The 21990-nt window shown below is 47.3% G+C and overlaps 2 protein-coding genes across 4 annotated transcripts; both read right to left on the bottom strand.

The window, feature by feature from the left end:
* Window positions 1-13520, bottom strand: HEATR9 (HEAT repeat containing 9). Of its 3 annotated transcripts, XM_077852227.1 has the most exons (16): window positions 13284-13520; window positions 12212-12261; window positions 10871-11052; window positions 10504-10630; window positions 10239-10295; window positions 10006-10062; window positions 9299-9356; window positions 8767-8897; window positions 5212-5394; window positions 4713-4805; window positions 4489-4608; window positions 2917-2990; window positions 2397-2448; window positions 1878-1964; window positions 1036-1416; window positions 100-232 (listed from the first exon to the last, which is right to left on the bottom strand). In XM_077852227.1, exons 1-15 carry the CDS (start codon window positions 13369-13371, stop codon window positions 1036-1038), a joined length of 1740 nt encoding a protein of 579 aa, XP_077708353.1. In that variant the 5' UTR covers window positions 13372-13520; the 3' UTR covers window positions 100-232. The 3 variants fall into 3 exon arrangements, with proteins under 3 accessions (XP_077708354.1, XP_077708353.1, XP_077708355.1); XM_077852228.1 differs by lacking the exon at window positions 1036-1416 and having other exon boundaries at window positions 1-232; XM_077852229.1 differs by lacking the exons at window positions 10504-10630; window positions 10871-11052.
* A 1766-nt stretch (window positions 13521-15286) lies between these two features.
* CCL5 (C-C motif chemokine ligand 5) lies at window positions 15287-21246 on the bottom strand. Its single transcript, XM_077852242.1, has 3 exons — window positions 21095-21246; window positions 19594-19705; window positions 15287-15527 (listed from the first exon to the last, which is right to left on the bottom strand). The coding sequence occupies exons 1-3, from the start codon at window positions 21168-21170 to the stop codon at window positions 15440-15442; spliced, it is 276 nt and encodes a 91-aa protein (XP_077708368.1). The 5' UTR covers window positions 21171-21246; the 3' UTR covers window positions 15287-15439.
* Window positions 21247-21990: the final 744 nt, after the last annotated feature.

Below are 21990 nucleotides of genomic sequence, written 5' to 3' on the forward strand. Positions count from 1 at the left end.
TTTAAATTTTTATTTATTTATGATAGTCACACACAGAGGGGGTGGGGCAGAGACACAGGCAGAGGGAGAAGCAGGCTCCATGCACCGGGAGCCCGACGTGGGATTCGATCCCGGGTCTCCAGGATCGCGCCCTGGGCCAAAGGCAGGCGCTAAACCGCTGCGCCACCCAGGGATCCCTGGGCTCTTTCTTTTTGATGGAGGATATAGATTGTTGGGATTGGTGTGGCGAGTCCTGTTGGCAAAGGGAAACAAGCCTTTAGTACAAATAGGGGAGAAACAGAAACAGTTTCAGAGGGTAAATAGTGGGCCTGTTACAGGATATGGCCCTGAGGAAGGCAGAAAGGTGGAGAAGAGACAGCAGAGCTGGTTGGTCTTTTTTTTTCTTTTTTTTCTTTTTTTTTTTTTAAGATTTTATTTATTTGTTCATGATAGACATGAGGCGGGGGGTGGCGGGCGCAGAGACACAGGCAGAGGGAGAAGCAGGCTCCATGACAGGAGCCCGATGTGGGACTCGATCCCAGGTCTCCAGGATCGTGCCCCTGGGTCAAAGGCAGGCATTAAACCACTGAGCCACCCAGGGATCCCCGAGTTGGTTGGTCTTAAGTATAGCCTCAGTGTCTCCTTACCACTGGGAAGTGGTAGTGTGGTGTGGGGGGAGATGGGGTGAGTTAGTAAGAGGCAATGGTCCAAAGCCAAGCTTTCCAGGATTTTCTCCTGCTTTCCCTTCTCCAGCCCACTCTGGGCAGAGGCTCATCAAATTCTGGGTATAAGCAAGGGCTTGATTTAGGGAGGAAGGTTGGCCACTGCAGCAGCTCTGGCTCTTTCCCTTTGTGAAAAGGACATGTGGTTGAGTGAATTAACACTCAACTAGGAGTGAGGAGACCTGTGTTTCCGTGCAGCCTCTGACAAAGGAACCAGCAGTGGTAGGTAGAGTGATACTTGTTTATTCATGGAAGATAGGTATAGATTGTATTCTCAGGGGAGCCTGAGAAGCAACTTTAGGGAGAGAGTGAGGGATAGGCCCAAAGAACTAACCTATTTGGAGGTTTTAGCAAGGATCTGGAGCTGTTTCCTGATCTTTGGCACCCAGGGCCCTGTGGCCTGTGCCTTGTGTTTTGGTTTAGAGAAATGGGGTAGGAAGGCAGAGCTGAGGTAGAAGGCAGACTCTTTCTGGATACCCGACTTTTTCTGTAGGTCTGATGTGGCTCTGGACTTTGCAATAAACAAGGGGTTCAGCTGTACAAGTTGAAAGTCTTGGATATTTAACTCTTCTAGGTTCTCAGGCTCTTTCCGGAACCTTGTAGGCCCTGCCTCCTCATTAGTCTTAAGTGCTTCGTATACAAAGAGAACCTTGTTCTTCAGCTTGTTTCTGATCCAGGGATCAATTGAAGCCACCAGAGTTAATGTTTCTTCTAGCTGCATTGAAACAAAGGTCCTTTGGCTGGCTCCCTTCAGGCTAAGGCTGGGAGGGGTAAGGGGTGCCCTAGGGAGGGGGCTGCTCTGGCCACAGGCCAGTATGGCCCCAAGGAGTGGAGTGAAATCAAGGGATAGTGTCCGAGGGCTCATTCCCCTACTCCCTTTCTCTCTCTCTCTTTTTTAAAAAAATATTTATTTATTTATTTATTTATTTATTTATTTATTTATTTATTTATTTATTCATGAGAGACCCAGAGAGGCAGGCTCCACACAGGGAGCCCTATGCAGGTGTGGATCCCAGATCCCCAGGATCACTCCCTGGGCTGAAGGCGGTGCTAAACTGCCCAGCCACTGGGGCTGACCCCCTTTCTCCCTCCTGATAAAGAGTAAGTGGTGGGGATGGGTGGGAGAGGCTTGGAGGAGGGCTATAGAAGAGGAAGAGGTAGGCGGGAATGCCTTACACTTTTTTTCACAGCCTGGCTCTTCTCTGCGTCTAGCATGTCCAGGAGCAAGTGGAACACTTTGGGGCTGCGGATCCCCAGGACACCCTAGCAGAGGCAGAGTGAGAATGATTAAGTAGCCAGCCTAGGAAGATACCTCTTCTGTACTCTTCTACTCTAGTTCCCCTGTGATGACCCTGTGGCCTGGAGAGAGGGAGCTATGGCTTCCCAGCTGAAGAATCCCTCTCTTTCCCTTTTGGGGCCACTGCATTGGGTTCCAGTGCATACTGCTCACCAGAGAGTCAAGACAAATTCCTGCAAATATCGAAGCAACACTTCATATAACCGTCTCCTGTCTCTCATCCCACCTACCTCTAATCCTGAAGAAAAGGTTACCCCTGAATTCATGGTAGGGCTGGCATTCTTACACAAGCCAGCAAACCTCCCCAAACTTTACAGCCCTTTCTGCCTCTAAGTAATTGTGCTGAGCTGCCTACTCCCTTTGACATCAACACATCAGAGAAGCAGAGCTGGCCTTACCAAAGAGATGACTGCTTCCTGGCGTGCAGTGGCATTTGAGTTCATCAGTTGCCTGTGTAGAAGGGAGTGAGTGTGCGATCCAGTTAGTGGATAGGGGAGGAAGGCCATTTGTTTCTTACAGCCCAGAGTGAGTCGGGCTTAAGGCCAGTGAGTGATGCTAATTTCATCATTTTCTCCCTCTTGTTCTTGGGTCAAGAAAGGGGTTGGGAAGGGAAAGGCAGGTACTGCAATTTTCCAGGAGGCACTGAAAGACAATTTGGACTCATATCTGTCCAGAACTCTACCTTTTACAGGTCCCTTTCATGTCCTCATCTTAATTGAGTTCTTACATTTTTTAGCAACCCTGAGCGGTAGATATTACCAGCCCCCTTTTGCAGATAAAGAAAATCCCAGAGGTCAAAGAGTGACTTGTCCAGTGAGAACTAAGAACTGAGATCAGATTCTCAGCTCTCCCCACCGCTGTGCTGCTTTCCCACAGCCTAGGATTTGGCTCTGGCAGCTCCCAGCCTGAGCCACTCACGCCTCCACCAAGTTCATCATCGTAGGCTTCATCTTGAGCTCTTCCACGGTTTCAGCCACAGCCTGCCTCATAGCCTGAAGAAGGATTAAGGTGAGGCAACAGAGAAAAGGAATTCAGGAGTGTACCTTTAAGGGCTCACAAATCCTTACCAAGTGTTGACCTTGTGCTGTATATGGTCCTTGCCTTGAGGAGCCCCTGGTCTGGTAGGGGAGGCAGACGAGTGAGTAGGCAGTTATACTACAGTTGTAAGTGTTAAAACTGAACTAAGTATAGGGTGAACCTAGGAGGGTCTTGTCAATCTGGGTACCAGCAAGATTTCCTGGAAGAAGTGATGCCTCAGCTGAAGCCTGAAAGGTGTATGGGAATTAACCAGTATAGGGCGGGGCACGGGGTGTTTTCTTTTTTTTTTTTTTTTTTTTTTTTAGGCAGAGAGGAGGGCATGTACAGAAGCTTTTTTTAAAATTTTTTTAAAAATTTATTTATAGTCACAGAGAGAGAGAGAGAGAGGCAGAGACACAGGCAGAGGGAGAAGCAGGCTCCATGCACCAGGAGCCCGATGTGGGATTCGATCCCAGGTCTCCAGGATCGCGCCCTGGGCCAAAGGCAGGCGCCAAACCGCTGCGCCACCCAGGGATCCCTGTACAGAAGCTTTGAGGCAAGAGAGAACACATAGATTAGGGAACAGAAAGTATTTCAATTTAGCTAGGTGACTACAAGGATTCTTCAAAGTGGGGCACTCAGGAATTATACTGGGATACGAAGAATAAATGAGGACAGAGTCCTCCTATGTATTTATTCATGAGAGCCACACAGAGAGAGGCAGACACCCAGGCAGAGGGAGAGGCAGACTCCTCTTGGGGAGCCCGATGCGGGACTTGATCTTGGGACTCCAGGATTACACCCTGAGCCAAAAGCAGATTACTCAACTGCTGAACCACCCAGGCGTCCCAGGATGGAGTCCTCTTAAGCATAGCTGGTGTGTGGCTTTGAGCAGGAGTGTGGAGGGTTGAAACTAGAGAGGTAAGCAGGCCCTGGGTGGTGAATGGCAGTGGTAAACCTTCCTGAGGGCAGTGGGGAGCCACTGAAAAGTTTAATGTGGAGATGAGAGACAGTCTGTTTTACATTTTAGAAAACTGTCTTTAGAAGTTCTGTGGCTGGTTCTGTAACAAGCTACAATAAAGATGAAAGCAAAGGAACACAGAGGAAGGCAGGGTTCTTTGTGTTGGGGGTGATTTGGAAAAGCTTCCCATTGGAGGTGTTTGGACTGGCTTTGCCAGAGCAGTCTTACTTTAAGTAACAGGTGGAAGGAAGGAAGAGTGAGTAATAGCTTGAGGCAGTTTTTCACCTTGCAAAGGGAAGGAGGGAAGGAGGAAGGGATGACTCGACATTTTTCACTGAGAACTGCCTGAGCAAAGGCAAGATGACTTGAAAATGCAGGCTGCGTTAGAGGAACGGTGTGTGTTGATGCCTTAGAGTCAATATGAAACTTTGAGGGGCAGTGTGGTGAGAGGTCTTCAGAGAAGGGAGAGGAGGCGGGTTTGGGCTGCCTGGGTTTGGGAACGTTGATCTCACAAGGAAAGGTTCATTATACGTCTTCCTCCAGAGCAGGTCAAATGTGGATCCCTCCAGCCCTTGTGCCCGGATCTGTTGCAGCCCAATGGTCTTGAGCATCTGGGTGGCTTCAAAGCGGTGCTGAGGGCAGAGGTGAGGAGGTATGAAGGGTAGACTCTCTTCCTTATCCCTCAGCCTGTCCTAGTGCTGGAGAAGGAAGGGTCCTTGGCAGTCTGAAAGCTTACCTCCAGAACACTAGAATGGCACAGCTGGTCTAGGATGGCCCTGATGACTGTGGCTGTGTTTATATGCATCATCTTCACCAGCATCCTAAGTGCCTGTGAGGGGCAGGCAGGGTAGGGTGAGTTGTACAGGGGCAAGAGGCATCTGGATGGCCAGGTAGGCTTGAGGACTGAGCCTAAACTCATGGGGGAACAGATGGGGTGCATTCTCCTACCTCTTTGCCTTTTGAGTGAGAGCATAAGTTCATGTGTGCACAGATATGCACAGTTATAAATGAGCACTCATACAAATCAAATATATACAGACACATGTACACTTATATCTATGTGACCCCATATTCATGCACACACATATTGACAGACACACAGAGGACCCTGCAGTGCCCCCTGCCGAAGCTCCTTTTTTTCTGGTTCTGTATGACGGGGTCCAGACTGTACTAGAGTCAGCATGCCCTCTGGTTCCCCAGTGCTCCCCCAGAACCCAGCCTCCTGTTCCTCATACCTTCATCTGCTGGGTTTTTGATCCTTGGCTCAGGCACTGCAGCAAGTACTCTTGGGCTGTGTTGCTGCAGGGCCGCAGGAAACCCAAGCACAGGGCTGCCTCCACGGCTGCTTCATTCGATGACTTATTTATCAGCATCTGCAGCACAGGTACCAACTTTTCTTCATCCCCGACTTGAGTCCTCTGAGGGAGACAAGAAGTGAAATGGGCAGGGGGACTATGTCTTCAGCCAGGCTTTGTTAAGAGGGCGATTCACTGCTACTCCCAGAGCATTGTCCTTCCTCCCTAGAATGAATCTCATGTCATCAGATTTTACCCACTTCCTCCTTATAATTGTTGTCCTCTACTTGCTTCTAGGTCTTATCTCATTTCTCTAGGACTCATCCATCTCATGGTTGGATGAGTGTCACTTTAACACTTCTGCTGTTTTAATTCCTGACATTTTAAAAATACATATGTCATTGATCCTACCCCTGTTCTCCAATAATCTTGTCCTTGTTCCATTCTATGTCAGCCATTACTTCTCACAGAGAGGTTTTTATCATTACCCATTTTGGTGCAATCTCCATGATCTCCATTTTGTGGATCCCACTCTCTGACCATCACCTCCTATCTTTCCAGCTCACCTCCCGGTGTTAATCCTCCACGTGGATTAACATAATGTCCACTGAGCACCTTTACATTGCTCTTCTTTTTATTCCCTCTCTACCTAGTTTAAACTCCATGGTCCTACTATAGTCACTTGAGTCAGCCTGCCTCACTCAACTCCTTTGCCTCCTCTTGCTTCATGGTACTCAATTCTCCACTTACTCTGTGCCTGCACTTCCTGGAGAAAAGCACACAGTCATGATGACTGATCTTGCTTTCAATGTGTGAACACAAACCTTGTGTGGACTCTTCAGTGCTACCTAGTAACCATACTAGTTTTCCCTGGGCAATTCTTTTTCCCACCCTCTTGATTAATACCTTGTCCACTGGAACCTCCAAAACTTCTTCCATTCTTAACTCTCAGATGAAAACCTTGCTTCCTACTTTACTGAGCAAATATATAGCAACTGGAAAAGAAGTTCCAGAGGCACCTACCACCATTTCTATCCAACCTTCCAACCTGTACCCTATGTTCTTTCCTTCCACTTACTGCTACAGGCTCTGACCATCTTTTTGCTTGTGTGTTCTCATCTCACCTAATCACAACTCTTTCTTCTTTCTTCAAAATGATCATTTTCACTACTGGATCATAGAAATATGCTGTTATTTTTCTTTTTTTCTAAAATCCACCCCTGGTGCCATTGGTAGCCCTTTCCAGCAAAACTTGGGAAGTTGTCCATTCTTGCTATCTCTAATTTCTTTCTTGCCGTTCACTCCTAAACTCTTCACCACCCCACCAGAACTATTCTTGTTAAGATAATCAAGGATTTCTACATTGTTAATCTGTGTATCGATTCCCAGCCCTTATTTGATATGGTTGATTTGTTTCCTTTCCTTGATATATTTTCCTCACTTGATTTTCAGAATACCACACTCTTGGGGTGTCTTCCTACCTACTGGCCAGGTGTCATTATTTACTGGTTCTTCCTCTTCTCCCTGACCTCTTAAAATTGGGATGCCCCAAGACTTCATACTTGGTACTTAGTGATCTCATCTAACTGAATGACATTAAATGTTGTCTATATGCCAACAACTCATAAATTCTTTGGTTCAGACTTCAGATTCCAAATTGTACATACAACTCTTTGCCTGCTGTCTCCTTTGGAGGTCCAATAGATATCTCAAATATAAGTTGTCCAAAACTGGACTTCTGATATTACCTTCAAACCTGTTTCACACGTAGCTTTCTCCATTTTAGGTGATAACAACTCCATCCTTTCAACTGCTGGGCCAAAAGACCTTGGCTTCATCCTTGTTTTCTCACTGTCTTTTGTAGTTCACATTCAACCTGTTTTACTAATCCCACTGCAACCACTGTGCTACCTTTATATCTCACCAGGATTGATTTAGTAGCCCCCAATTGGTCTTTCTGCTTCCACCTGGTGCCCCACCCATCTTTTCTCAGTACAACAGAGTGAACCTTTTGAAATGTAAGTTAGATTATGTCACTGCTTTGTTCCTTACTTCCATCAGACTAAAAGCCCAAGTACTTGAAGTTCTCCAGAAAGTGCTGATGGAGTATGATCTACTCTAGTAGATCTAGTCAATCTGGATTTAGTATAACTGAGTCTCCTGTTAACTCCTTTGACCTACTTTCATTTTCTACTACTTTTTCTATTTCCACTCCACTGCAGCCACACTGGCCTCCTTGCTGTCCATTGACCATGCCAACCAAGCACACTCCTGCCTTAGAGCCTTTGCACTGATTGGCCCTTCTACTGGGAATGCCTTCTTTCAGATACCTGCAGGACTAACACTTTTACCTTCTTCATGTCTTTGCTCAAATGACACCTTCTAAGTGAAGCCTTCCTCCCTTCTGTATTTATTTTTTTTTAAGGATTGATTTATTTATTCATGAGAGACATACAGAGAGAGGCAGAGACATAGGCAGAGGGAGAAGCAGGCCCTCCACAGGGAGCCCGATGTGGGACTCAATCCTGGATCTTGGGATCACACCCTGAGCCGAAGGCAGGTGCTCAACCGCTGAGCCACCCAGGTGTCCCCCTTCTGTGTTTAAAACTAACCTATTCCCATCCTCACTTGGCATTCCTAATCACCCTCACCCTGCTACCTAATTTTTCCACTACACTTGTCATCTCTAACATACTATATAATTAAGTTTACTGGTTACTATGTGACTCCCCAACTAGAAGGTAAGCTCCACAAAAGCAGGGGATCTTAGTCTGTTGGGTTCACTGATGTATCTTAAGGACCTGGGACAGAGCCTGGCATGTGATAGCTGTTTAACATATATTTGTTGAGTAAACGGATGAATGATAACTTCTGTTTCATACAGAGTGGAGATGTGGCTCAGCGGTTGAGTACCTGCCTGAGAGGATCCTAAAAGGGTAAAAATTTGAGTAGTGTTGTAGACTCTCTCAATCCCTTTCCCCTCTTGAGAGAAGTTTTTTCTTTAGTAGGTTATTTTAGGGATGATAATTGTTACCATTTAAAAAGCACAGGCATTGAACTAGGTGCTTTATATACGTTATCTCATTTAGTCTTCTCAACAATGTTATAATTACTATCCATTTTATTCATTTGTTTAATATATTAATGAATTTTTATTGAAATATAGTTAACATACAGTGTTAGTATAGTTAACATACAATGTTATATTAGTTTCAATTTAGTGATTTAGCAGTTCTGTACACGACTCAGTGCTTATCATGATGTTACCATCTCCATTTTGGAAATGAACTAACTATGGCTCTGAAAGATGGCTTTTCACTGGTTGTATGACTACTAAGTGGCTATGTCAGTGCCTCTGTTCAGGGAACTCCACAAGGACAGAGTCTTCTCTCATCAAGGCTAGGAGCTGGGTTACCTTCTCTCTGACCTAACGCCAGCCAGCACCGTCAATTACCTTGTCCTACCTGCCAGTTACAGACTCTCCTCTCAAATCACCTTGTCTTTGGGGACAGAAGTCCAGGTGTTTAAAGCCGCTCGTAGCCCTGTCAGAGAATCCATCCTTTGCTCCTCATTTTGCCCCTTCAACTGTTTAATGAGAACCTGGATCACGTGCTTATTCAGGCAACCTAGACAGGAAGGGTCCTCAGATCAGGGCAGAGCTCAGGGACTGTTCCTCTCTGCCAGGATCCATTTGACTCCACTGTGCCTTCAAGACAGCAGTTCTAAGTACTAGTTCCCCTAAGTAAGTACCTAGTACTTACTTAGGATGGGAAGTGTTACCCATCCTCCCAGGACACTGGTGCGGCTGGCTGAGCATGGCTGTAGTTCCAGGGACCCGCTCCCTCCCTCCCAATCTCTTCTCCCTTTTCACCCCACTTTCTTCTCTCTGCCCACGGTACCTAGGCTAGCTCCCAGATCCTGCCAAATGATAGGTAGAAATGGGTGTCCTTACCCAAAGAGGAAAGGGGGCCACACTGGATTCTTTCTCATCTTTCTCACTCCCTTCCCAGGGAGAGGACATACTCACCCAGCATGGCCAGGCTTCGACAGGCCTCATACTTCACTTTCTCTGGACCAGTTTGAGCCTGATTTAAGAGGCAGGAGGTAGAGATATGCCATAAGGTGATGAGATGTCAGAGCTCTTAAAGAGTCCTCTCAGCTTAAGTTTTCATTTACAAGTGAGGAAACCGAGGCCTAGGGAATGACCTGTCTATGCTCAAGCACAAAATACAGGCAGAATGGTGCAATGGAAGGAACCTAACTCGGGAATAAGACATTTGTTCAAATCCTTATCTGGTATCTAGTAACCATGTAGTCTTGGGCAAGTCACTTGGCTCATTCTCAGAGCTTCAGTAGAAACATGCAGATACTACTGCCTATTCCTAGTTTGTAAGACTTAAATGAGAACATGGATAAGAAAAGCATGTTCCCCATTATAAATTGGCATATAAGCATGGGGCTTTGATTTGGTTATGATAGAGAATGAACTCAGTCTCAGTTCTTTTCTGGCTTTTCAGTTGAGGGTCTTTTCTGTTACACAGATTCCCCCATCCCCATCAAGCTGCCCTTCAAGGAAGCCAAGGGCATGAGATGGAGCACACCACACACTGGCAGCTCTCTCCTCACTGCATCTGACCCAGTGTCCTTAATATCCTGGCGAGCCTTGTGTGCCTATGTTCTCATACCTAGACCCTGTTTCCTCTTCTCGTGAGCTCCATGCAGCCCCAAACTCACCACCTGCCACAGTGCCTCCATGATAAACTTGTCATTGACGCCCAGACACCCCAGAGCCTGTAGGAACAGGGGTGGAAGAAAGGGAAGAAAGCTCAGACACCACCCTGTGAGTTACAGCCTCTGGACACAGCTGGAGTTTTGACTTGGAATGCCACACCCCAAGCATCTTTCTACTCCCCAGCTCAGCCAAATTCTACCTGAGACCATGCTCCACCATGCTTGCCACCTCTCACCTGTGCTGCATAGAACTGCTCATGCTCTCTGGGAGATTCCAGGCTTTTTGTGAGATCCTGCTCATCCAAGGGAGCCAATGGAAAGGAAGAAAGGGATTAATAGAGTTGTAGAACTTCAAATGGAAAGGAGCTCATCTAATTCCTTTTCCTTTCCCACCTCCATTTTGTTGGCAGGGACTGAAGGCTGAAGGATAATGTGAGCCCAAGGTAAGGGCACCCACAGAAAGGGAGTCTCCCCATTCTCCCTCCCACCGTGGTCCCTGACCTTTAATCTTTGCCACTTCAGGGGGTCCCCAGTAGGGTCTGAGGGCTTGGATCCCATCTGAGATTTTATAGTTAACTTGCTCATAGGGAGATGGAATTTTTGGATAGGTGTGTCCTCTTTGAGTTGCCTGTGTGAGAAATTGCACAGTCAGCCTTGGTCCCCTTGTTCTCTCCCTCCCACTTCACAGACTCCTCTGCCCCTTGGTCCTTAGTCCAGAGATGGGACCAGTGGAAGACAGATGAGCCTCCTCCTACCCCAGGCTCCTCTCTGGGATCTGTAAGCTGGACTTGCCCCACTCTCTATCCCACTCCTTTCTTCTTCCTCTCTTTCCTAGAAAGTGTGGAGAACAGGGAGGGGCAAAGCACACCTAGGGTGATCTCTCATTTTCCACAACATTTTCTGGGCCTCCCGTTCTTGTCGCTGATCATATAGAATGTGCCAGTGTGTGAAGATCTCAGGCTTCTTGAAGTAGCAGTGAGGCACTGAATGTGGCTTGCTTGGGTGCTGCCTCCAGCACTCTGGGCTTGGGGGAAACTCTTCCTTTGGCATCTGGGGGATGTGGATAGCACAGCAGTGATGGGGGATATTCCTCGACCAGGAAAAGGACCAGGATAAGAAGAGACTAGGTGAGAGAGACACCCTTCAGTCTCTCATCTGACCTAGAGTCCGAGACCCTACCCATTGTGTGACTTGAGCAAGTGACTTCACCCATCAAGATCTCAGTCTTCTCATCTGCAGAATGGAGCTAATAATCCTTATTCTTTCTGTACTCCTCATTGTTGCAAAGAATAAATGAGGTAAAGATTGTGAAGCTCTTGTTGATCTGTAAACCAATCTGAGTAGACAGTTTGGTTATTTAAGGATCTCAGAGCATTTTGAAAAGGCCATCTGGGCAAGGGCAAGGAGATGAAAAGGCAGGGGGTGAGGGAGACAAGTTACTGTTCGTTCATTTAGGCATGCAACAGATACTCACCGAGTACCAGCTGAGTGCCGAGCACTGTGCTAGGTGCTAGGGAGGCAGTTATCACCCCTTCATGGAACTTAACAATTTAGTTGGAAAAACAGAATCTCCTTTAACAATCTCTCTCTTAAATGGTCATGAAACTACAGCTCTGATTGTAGTAGAGGGTTGTGGGTGGGTCAGGGGCTTTCTCCGCTGATTTGGCTAGGATTCATTCCTATCTCTTCTCCAGCCTTTGTCAGAGTTAATTCTCTGAGCAACAAGGAAGAGGGGCCACAGAGAGAGAGGCAGAGACACAGGCAGAAGGAGAAGCAGGCTCCATGCAGGGAGCCTGAAGCGGGACTCCATCCCAGGTCTCCAGGATCATGTCCTGGGCCGAAGGCAGCGCTAAACCTCTGAGCCACCTGGGCTGCCCAGCATCCTGTATTCTATCTGGCATCTCTATGAGGATCCCTGCATTAGTGAATAAAAATGACTCATTGTTAAGCACTGCCTATGTAGCCTAGGCCTTATAGATAGTATCTCATAGCAACTCCACAAATGAAGCGAGACAGGGGTTGGCCTGTGTCAGAGGAAGCTCCTGAGGCTTAGGGAGGGGAAATGACTTGTCCAAGGCCACACAGAGTTAGTGGCAGCCCCAGGGGTGAGTGTAAGGGTTCTGTGAACCAGCCTTAAAGGAACAAGACAGTCTACCGCCCCTCCAACTTCAACAAAGCTCCCAGGATGGCTAAAGTTAGGGGGTCTTACCTGGTAGCAGGACAAGGGCAGGTGAACAGGAGCCATGGATTTTCTGAGTTCTGTGGTATAAATGATGGGCTAAGAATTATCCATTTGGGCATTCATTGATTGAGCGTTTAGTGAACATTGCATATTAGAATTATTTGGGGATCCTTGGGCCTACATCAGATGCATTGGGTCTGATTCTCTGGGGATAGGGCCTAGACAGAAAGCTCCCCAGAGGATTCTAATGTGCAGCTGATGCTGAAAACCAGCTGACTCATTCAGTGATTCTCAAACTTGAGTGTGCTGTAGAATCACCTGGAGAGCTTGTTAAAACCGATTTCTGGCATTTGTCCTGAGTATGGACATCTGGGGTCGGGGTCTGGGAATTTGCATTTCTAACAAGATACTGATGCTGTTTGTCTTGGGACCACACTTTGAGAACCACTGATCTAGCTGGTGAGACAGAGCTGTTTACTAGTGATTAACAAATGGAGACAAATGTGAAGATACAGGCACAGGTGGTACAGATGAGGGCCCCCCTAATCTGGCTGGGAGGACCAGGGAAGGTTTCCCAGAGGTGATCATACCCAGGCTCAGTCTTTAATCCATGTAGGGGTTAGCCAGATAGATAAGGGGGAAGAGCGTTAGGCACGGGGAACAACTTCTTTCAAAGACTGGGAGTTGGGGAGTTGGGTAGAAAGCAGGGTGCAGATGTGGGAGCAGAAGCTGGGGGGACACACAGAATGTCCCATCTTCGAGGGACTCCTGGGTGGCTCAGCGGTTGAGCACCTGCTTTTGGCCCATGGCGTGATCCTGGAGTCCCTGGATCGAGTCCCACATTCGACTCCCTGCATGGAGCCTGCTTCTCTCTCTGCCTCTCACTCTCTCATGAATAAATAAAATCTTAAAAAAAATGTCTCATCTTTGAGAGTCCTAGAGACTCACCTTGAAGGCTGTGGGGAGCCATCAAAGTGTCCAGTGCCCTGCCCTGACCCTTCCTGTGGATTTGCTGAACTCACCAGACCCCTGTCTGGGAGAGGGAGCTTTTCTTTTCAGGCCCCATTCCCGACTCTGTTTCTGTCTATTCCAGCCTCACCTTTGGTCCTCTCTGGATATTCCAGCCATGGGTACTTGAACATCGACCTGGAGATGTCAAAAATATCAGCTGATTTTTTGTAGGCCATCCACCCTCTTCTCCTCGCAAGGCCAGAGGGAACCCAGACAGAGCAATTCAAGGCTGTTGGGAGTGTTGGGGCACAGCTGGGGGAGACCTATCCTCTGTGGCACAAGAGAGACTGGTGAGGGGCTGGGGCTTCTGTGGGTAGAACACTCAAGTGTTGAGTAACCAGATCTCCTAGGTAAATGGAAGACTCCAGTTCTATTCTCAAGCCCTGCCCCTCCGCCATCCCCCACTCCCGGTGTCTACTTGCCCATGGCCTTGAGCTAGTCACTTGACCTCTGGGAGCTTCAGTTTCCTCAAGTGAAAAGTGGGAAGTTCATGCCTATCTGGGAGCTAGAGTGGCTGTGTTGAGGCATACATGGGAAAGAAAGTCAAAGCATTTGGTGAACTGTCAAGAACACATCAGCCCATGGGAGGGGCAGAGGGGGTTTTTAGGACTAGTTATCAGGAAAATGTCAGGAGCGGGAAAGCCTTTTTTATACACATATCTCCTTCCTTGGCAGCAGAAACTGAGCTCTTCTCTGTTCAGAGAGCTGCTTGCTATACCTCCTACTTTTGCCTATGCTGTTCCCTTTACCTGACAGGCCTTTCTTTTCCTATCTGCTAAACTGTTTCTCCAATTTTGTTTTTTAAAGATTTTATTATTTGAGGGAGAGTGAGCAAGAGGGAGCACAACCCTCCTGGGGGAGGGGCAGAGGGAGTGGGAGAAGCAGACTCCCTGCAGGGAGTCTGATGCAGAACTTGATCCCAGGACTCCGGGATCATGACCTGAGCCGAAAGCAGAAGCTTAACTGACTGAGCCACCCAGGTACCCCTCAAGCTTCATTTAAATGTTATCTCATCTCACATCTTTCTCCCCCAGGTACCTCCTTCAGTGGTGACATTCCCACCCCCCCCCCCCCATCTTCCACCCCCAGCTTGACCACAGCCTTTTGAACAGTTGCTTCCTTTTAGGTGTTTATCACATGTTTAGTTGGCCTAAAGTTTTTTTTTTTAATTTTTTAAAAAATTTTTATTTATTTATGATAGTCACACAGAGAGAGAGAGAGGCAGAGACACAGGCAGAGGGAGAAGCAGGCTCCATGCACCGGGAGCCCGACGGACTCGATCCCGGGTTTCCAGGATCGCGCCCTGGGCCAAAGGCAGGCGCCAAACCGCTGCGCCACCCAGGGATCCCAGTTGGCCTAAACTTTAAAGACGGTGGCTTGTGGCTCATTCGTCTCTCTTTTTTCCCCACCAGCCTCCCATACCTAGCATAGTGCCTGGCACACAGTGGGGAGCCCACTGTGGCAAAAAAACATGGGCCTTCGGGCCATCAGACTCAACATCACCAGCAGTGAACCGATGTGCTCTGATGTGCTGCCCTGAGAAACCCAGTATCTCTCATGTAGTGTCCCTGCCAGAAATGCTTAACCTGAATCTAATTATGGGGAAACAACCAGGCAAATCCAAACTAGAAAACATTCTGCAAAGATTTGATCTGAACTCCTAAAAAAATACTTGAAGAGACACACTAAAAAGTCTGTTAAAGCATTAAAAGTACATGTCAGTTAAATTCAAGATGGGTTAATCACTTAATGCTCATAAGGAAGGAAATTTCCTGAGGAGAAAATCAAACTAGGAGCCAGCTTGGTGACTGCAGCGAGAATTTTAATGGAAAGCTGTTTTCTCACATTTATCAGTCAGCCCTTCCCAGTGAGGGGCTGAGAGGATAGCTGTGGCCATGGGACATTGCCGAAGGAGCCCAGTCTTCTTCCCATCTTCGTCTCTGGAGGCTTGTTGATCTCCTTCCTGACTGCAGAGCTGGGGTCAAGCTGAGAGGCCTGAAACTCAAGAGCCTAGAGACCTTCTGTGCACAAAGCAGAGCCTCCGGAGCTCTTGCAAACTTTAGATGGAGGAGGCTTTTATTTATAACTGCTACTACTTTTATAACTGCTACTGGGTGGTGGCATCTGTGCCCTCCCAGGAAGGGGTGGGGGTAGGGGTTGGTGAGGGTCTCCCAAGCTGCATAGGACAAGAGCAAGAAGCAGTAGGAAAGTTTGCATGAGTTCAGGTTCCAGATGCCCTACATCCTAACTCATCTCCAAAGAGTTGATGTACTCCCGCACCCATTTCTTCTGTGGGTTGGCACACACCTGGCGGTGCTTTCGGGTGACAAAGCTGTGGAAGAAGAGGACAGGATGAGATCTGGTCAGCACCTGGACAGCCATTTTTGGAGGTGAAGTGAACTGAGACACAATGGGATGATGATGATGATGGTACTGGAGTGGAGGATTCTTGGAGCTGTTGGCTTGGAGCCAACAAAGTTGGATTTGTAGCTTTTAAGGAAAGATATTTCCTCTTCTGTTGAATCGTAGGGCTCCAAGCCAGAAGCAGATCTGTGTGCATATTAACCCCCACAGAAATATGTATGCAACCTGGAGAGCTAAGGGCATATGGAGCTCAGGAGTCTAGGATTGAGCTGGTCAATCACTAGTTTTTTCTCAGCATTTCTGGTTTTAGACCTGGTAACAAGTGCCAAGATGCAGAAAAAAAGAGGGGTCTTCTAGGAACTGAGTTATGGTTGAGTAGGTGAAAAGAAGTGGTACAACAAACATGCGATTTGCCTTCAGATAACACAGTGCCTGGCAAAGGGTAGACACTCAACAAACGAACCACATCTATGTGTGTGTGGGCGAATGATAGAAGGACATGACCCCCGAGTCTTGATTTCATCACTTATTAGTGGATTCACCTTGGCAAGTCACCTAGGGCCTCTGAATCTATTTGTTTACCTCTAAAATACAAATAGAAATACTTCCTATTTTGCACTGTTGTTGTGAGACTCAAATGAGATGGAATTGTGGAGTTTTGGAAAACACCGCATGTGGTTTGTCATTGGAATGTTATGGGACCTCTTCTTTAGGAGGGATCAGAGCAAGATGACCCCAAAGGTCCTGGTACTGGACATCCATGCTCAGAGAGGGTGAAAGCCCCGAGGTACTCCCGGTGTCAAAGCACTTCTACCAATTACCAGCTAGAATGTGGAGGCCACTGGGAGGGAAGGGCCTTATCTCTACAGGAGTTGATGGCATGCATTGGATGTATAAAAGCCTGCGGGGCACAGGCTTAGTCCAGCTGCCTACCTCACCTGTTGGCTGGGAGACTGATTCCACCTGGGGGAGACTGTGGACTGGAGAGCAGTGCCCGCAGTTCACATCTTACTTTTGGGCCAGCCCTGTCTACTTGGACCTTTCTCCTTTTGGCTTCTTTAGGATGTTTTTCTGCACCTTATGAGCTCAAATATTTTCAAAGTGAAGCTTAGGTCGTCTGGCGAGGATGAGGATTTCTTGGTTTCTTTTTGGGTTCTATGCTGGATAGTGTTTGCTCTTGAGGAAGCTGCTTCCCCTTTTCTGAGACTCAGAGCCACTTGACACTCTTTCTTCCATTCCAATGTGCAGAAGAGAGAAAGGGAGCAGATGGAATATTCTGGACTCTCATGCCTCCTAGTGTTTGTTTATTTGGGGTAGTAAGGGAACTTAGACAATGACCCTGCCCTGGTTCAGCCACATCAGACAGGAAATCCTACAGACTTGTTATCCTCTCTTCTCGGCCCCTTCCGTCTGTGGCCAGGAAATCAAAAGGGCAGGAAACGAATATCTGGGGTGAGGGTTTCTCAGGCCTCTATTTCCTCCTGAAGAATGTGAGACTGGGGAACAACCTCCCTGGCTAAGCTTCTTTCTGCCCCCATTTTGGGGACCCCCTCCTTGCCTGACTTCCCTCCTGCCTCTCTCTTCCTGCTTGTTCTTTCCGGAGCAACCACTTCCACCTGCCCCTTGAGTGCAGGTGTTTCTCAGAATTGCTGCCCCTTTCTGTGTTTTTCTCCCTAGTTTCTGGCCCTAGGTGTGGCACACTGAGGGGCCTTAATGCCCCATGTTTATAGCATGAGGTCATGAATGAATTGCACTCATCAAATTTTGTCACTTCTATGTATATAATATTACCTTTGGAGAAGGAGGAGGAGAAGTGAACACTTATCAGGTACCAACTGTGTGCCAGGACCTATTCCAATTTTGTTTTTCATCTCATTATTCTCCCTTTGACCCAGTGAGGCAAGTACTTCTATTTCACTCCACTTTGCAGCTGAAGAAATGGAGGCTCAGAGACGTTAACTCATGGGTCCAGGCTCCTGCAACTGCCCAACTGGCAGAGCTGGGATTCTAATGAAGCCTGACTTGCTGAGCACTCGAGCCAGCACTTACCAAGACTCTGCTAAAGATTGCTACTCTCCTCTCAGGAGACTCTTTCCTCCTACAAAAGAATGTCTTATCTCTATGCCCAACACTGCTTCCTGGCTAACAACTCCTGCTGGACATTGCCACAGGGTTGTCGTGCTGGCATCTTAGCTTTATCCTCTAAACAGTTTTTCCTTGAGACTTCGGGGAGTGCCACACTTCTCCAGCCTCAGGGTCACTTAGCCCTCTGGCTAGAAACCTCAAGGTCACTTAGCTCCCTTCTTGTCCTTGCTCTTGACCTCCCCTCACCTGCCAGGACTTGCCGACTCCATACGTGACAGTTTCCAACCCTCTACTTTCCTGCAGGTCCTGTTTAGCCTTAATACTACTCACATGGGTAACCATAACAGCCACTTCACTGGGCCTGGCTCTCTAGGCTTTCTCTGTGCCCATTCACTTCACTTGCTCTAACACTTTTGAGTCCTTGTGCTGATGCTCAAGTGCCCACCACTGCTTTTCTACACAGGGATGCTGCATCAACCAAAAGAGCGTCCAGGCGACACTCAGTCTGCCTAACATACCTTGTCCCTCAGGCTTTTCTCAAGCACCTTTTGCAGCAAACATCCACTAATCCCCGGGGCTGAATGTGCTCCCTCCCTCCTTCTGTTTTTATTTTTTATTTAAAAAAATTTTTTTTAAAGATTTTATTGATTTATTCATAGACACACACACACACACACAGAGAGACAGAGAGAGAGAGAGAGAGAGAGAGAGAGAGAGGCAGAGACACAGGCAGAGGGAGAAGCAGGCTCCATGCAGGGAGCCTGATGTGGGACTCCATCCCTGATCTCCAGGATCACACCCCAGGCTGCAGGCAGCGCTAAACCACTGCGCCATGGGGGCTGCCCTTCTGTACTGTTTTTTACACAGGACTGCTCTAATCATTCTGTATCTCACTGCCTTGTATTAGACTGTGAGTCCCATGAGGGCAGGGATAGTGTTTTTTTCATCTCCACCTGCCCATAACAGGTGCTCAAAGAAGGATTGTTTTTTTCTTTTGAAAAATATGTTTTCAGAAATAAAATTAGTAGTGCTAGATATTACCACGACACTTGGAAGGATTCACCAGAAAAAAAGGCAATTCTTGAATGCATATGGCTTTGCAAGTGTCACAGGAATTTTTGGATTAAAAAAACTTCACTTTATAGAGGAAACTTCACGATTACCCCCTTTTCATTCTTTAAGTCTCTATTATCTTAAACTTCTTAAGCAACTGTCACTGTTGAGCTGTCGGTAGTAGAAAGAGGAGACTCTTAAGACAGGCTCCATCCTTCACTTACTGTGCAACTTTGGGCAAGTCTCCAAACCTCTAGGTTTCAGATTCATTATCTGAAACATGCAGAGAATTACACATACCTGTCAGGGTTGTTGTGATGAAATTTGGAGATAATCCATGTAAGACATTTGATACACACTTCTAGGTAGTAAGGACTGTTAATTTTTCAGGTGTTAGTTTGCATATTTAAAGGAGAATCTCATGTCATTATTTCTTCACCAGTTGATAATTTTTTTTTAAAGTACATTTGACTGTAACTAGGGCTCTCTGACCTCTGACTGCTCCTTCTTAGATCCTCTGAGGTTGCAGGTAGATTTGATTGGGTGTGGCATATGGGAGAACATGGGATTCTTAGTTGAGAGAGATGGCTATGTCAATCTTGTCTCCATGCAGGGACATTGTAGGTACACCCATAAAGATCAGAGACCTGATCCACTCCATCAGAGTGGGGAAGGATCCCCCAGGAACCCCTGCCTAATCCTTCTACACAAAGGTTAGGGGGGGATCTGAAGCTACAGATGGAGGAACTCTGGCTATTTGAGCAGCTGGAAGATGGGTGGGAGTGGATAGGGTAGGCTCTTAGAGGGCTCCTGTGGGGGACTGGCTCTGGAACAAAAGGTGTCCCTTCCTCATCCCCCCCTGCCCCCCCCAGAGGGTCCACAGGGCTGGGACTCACACGACTGCTGGCATGGAGCACTTGCTGCTGGTGTAGAAATACTCCTGGACGTGGGTGAAGGGTAGTCGGCCGGAAATGTAGGCAAAGCAGCAGGGTGTGGTGTCTGAGGCATCTAGGAGGAGAAAGCAGTAGACTCCTGTACTCATTGCCATTATACATGGGGTGTTGTGCTGGGTACATTATCTTGGATAGACTGTTATCCTTCTTTGGCTGAAACTGAGGCTCCGAGAGGTAAAGTCACTTGGCTGTGGATACACAGTAGCAGAGTGGGTGATTCCAACAGAGGACGGAGAAGATCTCCACAATCTTCTATCTAATCCTTGAGCCTTGCATGTATCCTTCCCTCTACACCCTAATCCTCTGCCTTTGGTTCTATGGATATCATGGGCTTCCTCCTGGCTTGTCTGGGCTCTTTGTCCTTATTCTTGCCCTCTTGTGATCCTCAGTGGATTCAGAACTTAGTTTCTTTGAGACCTACGGTGGGTTGGGGGGAGGCTTCCAAAATTCAGTCTTCATGGCTCAGCCTCAACCGCTAAGAGGGGCCTGAAGATGTGTATTGTGTCCTGGGAGTCTCTGGCTGAGGCATGGTAAGAAGGCCTCCAAACAGGGAAGGAGAGCTTTCTATTGGTCAGTTAATTCAGGATGACCCTGGAAGGTGTCAGTTGCCACTTCCCAGTAAAGTAGGAGTGTTTAGGAGCCAGACAGTACTGAGTTTGAACACCAGTTTCCCTATTTCCTAGCTATGTGACCTCAGGCAAGTTACTTAACTCCTCTGAGCCTCTGTTTCTCCGTCTTTCAGTCAAGCTCAGCCACTCAGTCATGGGAAGTATTAAATGACATGGTACATGCAGAGCAGTCAGCATAATACATGGTCCATACTAGGTTTTTAAAAAATCCTCTGGGTGGCACAGTTGGTTAAGCATCCCACTCTTGATTTCAGCTCAGGTCATGATCTCAGGGTGGTGGGATCAAGCCCTGCATCAGTGCTCCTTGCTCAGTGAGAGTCTGCTGGAGATTCTTTCTTTCCTTCTCGCTCAACCCCTCCCCTCTATTCTCTCTCAAATAAATCTTAAAAAAATTAAAATTAAAAAAATCCTCTCTCAGGGCCCACTTTTTCCATCTATGAAACAGGGAGAATATGACTATCCCAAGCTTAGAAGTTTCTGAGAAACCCTCCTGGTGATAGGGTTTTGAGGTCAGTTCAAGCTGCCTCTGCCTGCAAATATCCCCAGCATCAGTCCGCGCTCAGCACCTGAAGGGCTTGGTATAGATCTTGAAGACAGAAAAGTTAAGCAGAGGGTCCCTGCCATGGAGTGGCTTAAAGATCTCTCAGGGACAGCTGGACAGCTGGACAGCTGGGTAAAGCAATATATAGGAATATATATATAGGAATATAAAGCATCGGGTTCAAGAAGCCTAAATGCTGCAGTTGAAAGGAGGACAAAGTCTGGGCCAGTGTGAGGGTCTGGCCCCAGGCTGCAGTGATCAGGACCTGACTTACATGGGGAGGCAGAGGCAGGAGCACAGAAGGTAGCAGTGGCGAGGAGGATTGCAAAGGTAGCTGCGGAGACCTTCATGGTACCTGCTGATGGAGAGCCACCTGCTGTCTCAGGATCCTCTGAAGGGATCTTCTGCAGCTCAGGCTGGCCCTTTATAGAGTCAGGCCAGTAGAGGGGGTGCCCCCCCAAGGGGAGTTTCCAAAACAGCAGCCACATATTGCTTGGTATCATAAGTGAAATTGCACAAAATGGAAAAGAAAACTGAAATAGCCTCTGGAAATTTGAGTCTCATTCTCTCTCTCCTTCTCACTGCCTCTGATCCAGAGTGAGCTCATCAGTTCCTCTTTGCCCTCCAGAAGAACTAATATTGGCACTGGTGGTGGAAAATCTCTCCCTCTGCTGGCATCTTCAGCTGCTTCTTTTAGGGCAGGGGTCCTCATCAGAGGTCAGCATGCAGCTTCCCTGGGGATAGTGGGGGGCAGTTAGGATGGATTAGAAATTTCTAGGTGTTTATTTGGTTGCTTTCAAAGTTTTTCTTGCTCATGCATTACAGATCCGTATTTTCCCTCTCATACATGGAAAGCTGTTTGGGAAGAGGAGGGTTCTCTGACATATATAGCCTCCAAAGAAGGTGAGAACACTCACCCTGTGGGGCCAGGCACTATTCTAAAGGTTTTACAGATGTCAACTCATTTACTATTCTTCTCATTTTTCCCATTTTACAGAGGAAGAAATTCAGTAACTGCTGGGATCCCATCTCATTTCTAAGGTCGTCTTCTTCTTCTTCTTCTTCTTCTTCTTCTTCTTCTTCTTCTTCTTCTTCTTCTTTTTTTAGATTTTATTTATTTATCCATGAGAAACAGAATGAGAGAGAGAGAGAGAGAGAGAGGGGCAGAGA

Source organism: Canis aureus, chromosome 16, assembly GCF_053574225.1.
Source record: "Canis aureus isolate CA01 chromosome 16, VMU_Caureus_v.1.0, whole genome shotgun sequence".
Taxonomy (NCBI): Eukaryota; Metazoa; Chordata; class Mammalia; order Carnivora; family Canidae; genus Canis; species Canis aureus.

Coding starts and splice junctions, on each gene's coding strand:
- CCL5 (XM_077852242.1), bottom strand. CDS start 21,170: ATGAAGGTCTCCGCAGCTACCTTTGCAATCCTCCTCGCCACTGCTACC. Junction 19,706..21,094: donor TCCTGCCTCTGCCTCCCCAT/GTAAGTCAGGTC, acceptor TTCTCCTCCTAG/ATGCCTCAGACACCACACCC. Junction 15,528..19,593: donor TGCTCCATGCCAGCAGTCGT/GTGAGTCCCAGC, acceptor CTTCTTCCACAG/CTTTGTCACCCGAAAGCACC.
- HEATR9 (XM_077852227.1), bottom strand. CDS start 13,371: ATGGCCTACAAAAAATCAGCTGATATTTTTGACATCTCCAGGTCGATG. Junction 9,357..10,005: donor TGGAGGCACTGTGGCAGGTG/GTGAGTTTGGGG, acceptor CTCTTAAATCAG/GCTCAAACTGGTCCAGAGAA. Junction 5,395..8,766: donor CTTCTGTCCCCAAAGACAAG/GTGATTTGAGAG, acceptor TGTCTCCCTCAG/AGGACTCAAGTCGGGGATGA.